Here is a 1,664-nt window from a genome sequence, read left to right as displayed (position 1 = left end):
ATATATATTAATGGAAAATAAGTGATTAATGTGATCAAAGATTCTCATAAAGTCTGGTCGGTGTAGTACTTTTTATTTTTTATTTATATATTTATTAGTCGTCAATGATCCGTTTCCTTAGTAAAAGAACTGAAATAATGTTTTACTTTACTTACAGCACATTGGTTTTAAAACAAGATACTGCTCCCCAGTCACACAACAGTTTCTTCTATTTTTACATGTACTCGCTCTACACACTCCACCTTATATCTCTTATTCTCTCTCCTTTCTCTTTTTACTTATATATACAGTATGTGTGTGTGTGTGTGCATTTTTGTATACATATGTTTGTGTATGTATGTATGTGTGTATGTGTGTGTGTAAGTGTGTGTATCTAAGAACATTTGCATATTCTTTAATATGGTATTTGTAGTATTTGTGATCCTATATTTTCAATTGACCCACATAGATCTGACTATATATGTATGAGTGTGTGTATTACACACACACATACACACACACACACACACACACACACACACACACACACACACACACACACACACACACACACACACACACACACACACACACACACACACACACACACACACACACACACACACACACACACACACACACAGAGTAACAACATCTCGTGTCTTGTTCGTAAACTTAATATACGTTTACAGTATCGCGAAATTTTAAGAATAAGGTCTACTTCTAGAAAGCGACAAGAAAGATCCGAAAGTTATTTCTTTTCTGAGAGATAGGAAAGTACATTTTATCTTGTAACCCATCAAATACTTGAGCTGGCTGATGATAAGAAGGGAGGAAAAGCACCAATATTAATAATAATAATAATAATAATAATAATAATGATAATAATAATAATAATAACAATAAGCAAAGAGTCAAAAATTACCCCGGTATAACTTTTACATTATCAGATGAGATTGCTATATTTTAGGCAGTTTTTACTTCTAACAAGATTACTTCCTGCTGTTTTTTGTGAAGGATTAAAAGAAAAGATATTTCTTTTCATCTGCCGAGAGTAGATTTCTTTTGCTGCTTCGTCTGTCTCTTAGTATTCCCTTTCACTTGTTGTTTTGGAGTTGTTTATTTACTTAGTTCTAGTAAACACTTTGTTGATTCATTGACAGCAGAAATTTTTTTTTTAAGGTAATGTCTTAAGAAAATATAGAATAATAATTAGTTTGAAGAATAGTCATATTTAATTTATCCTGCCTAGTTAAAAGTGGTGAATTGGCAGAATTGCTTGGACATTAGACAAAATGTTTTATGTGATCCTTTACGGCAGTTCTTACTGTATTTGACTTAGTATTTCATCCCTTTGAATTCTTGTAAAATATGAAATTTCGGGGGTCACGCGCGCTCGTGTGTGTGTGTGTGTGTGTGTGTGTGTGTGCGTGTGCGTGTGCGTGTGTGCGTGTTTCTTCTTGATAAGGCTTCTGCATGTAAGACATTTCTTTGATCTTAATCGGGCGGTAACCGCCTATTTGTGTGTGCGCGTGAACGTTTATATATTTATGTATAATGTATGTAATTTTTCGATTTTTCTAGAATAGTCCGAAATCGAGCAGCAGAAAAGGCGAAAGGCCAACCTCAATCAAGTCCTTCGCTTCAAGTCGAAGCTCCAAATCCTGGAATTGCACAGTCGCAGA

General features: G+C 34.3%; 1 protein-coding gene across 1 annotated transcript in view; it reads left to right on the top strand.

Annotated features, from left to right (window-relative positions):
• LOC106868936 (paired box protein Pax-5) overlaps positions 1-1,664 on the top strand; it is a 261,351-nt gene that overhangs the window by 190,711 nt on the left and 68,976 nt on the right. The window contains exon 5 of the mRNA XM_052968470.1: positions 1,564-1,659. Coding sequence (XP_052824430.1) covers positions 1,564-1,659 — 96 coding nt within the window. The remainder of the gene's footprint in view (positions 1-1,563; positions 1,660-1,664) is intronic.

The sequence above is a fragment of the Octopus bimaculoides genome, chromosome 6 (assembly GCF_001194135.2).
Source record: "Octopus bimaculoides isolate UCB-OBI-ISO-001 chromosome 6, ASM119413v2, whole genome shotgun sequence".
In the NCBI taxonomy this organism is placed as follows: Eukaryota; Metazoa; Mollusca; class Cephalopoda; order Octopoda; family Octopodidae; genus Octopus; species Octopus bimaculoides.
The sequence above is the reverse complement of the archived record's forward strand: the minus strand, read 5'-3'. Positions and strand labels throughout refer to the sequence as shown.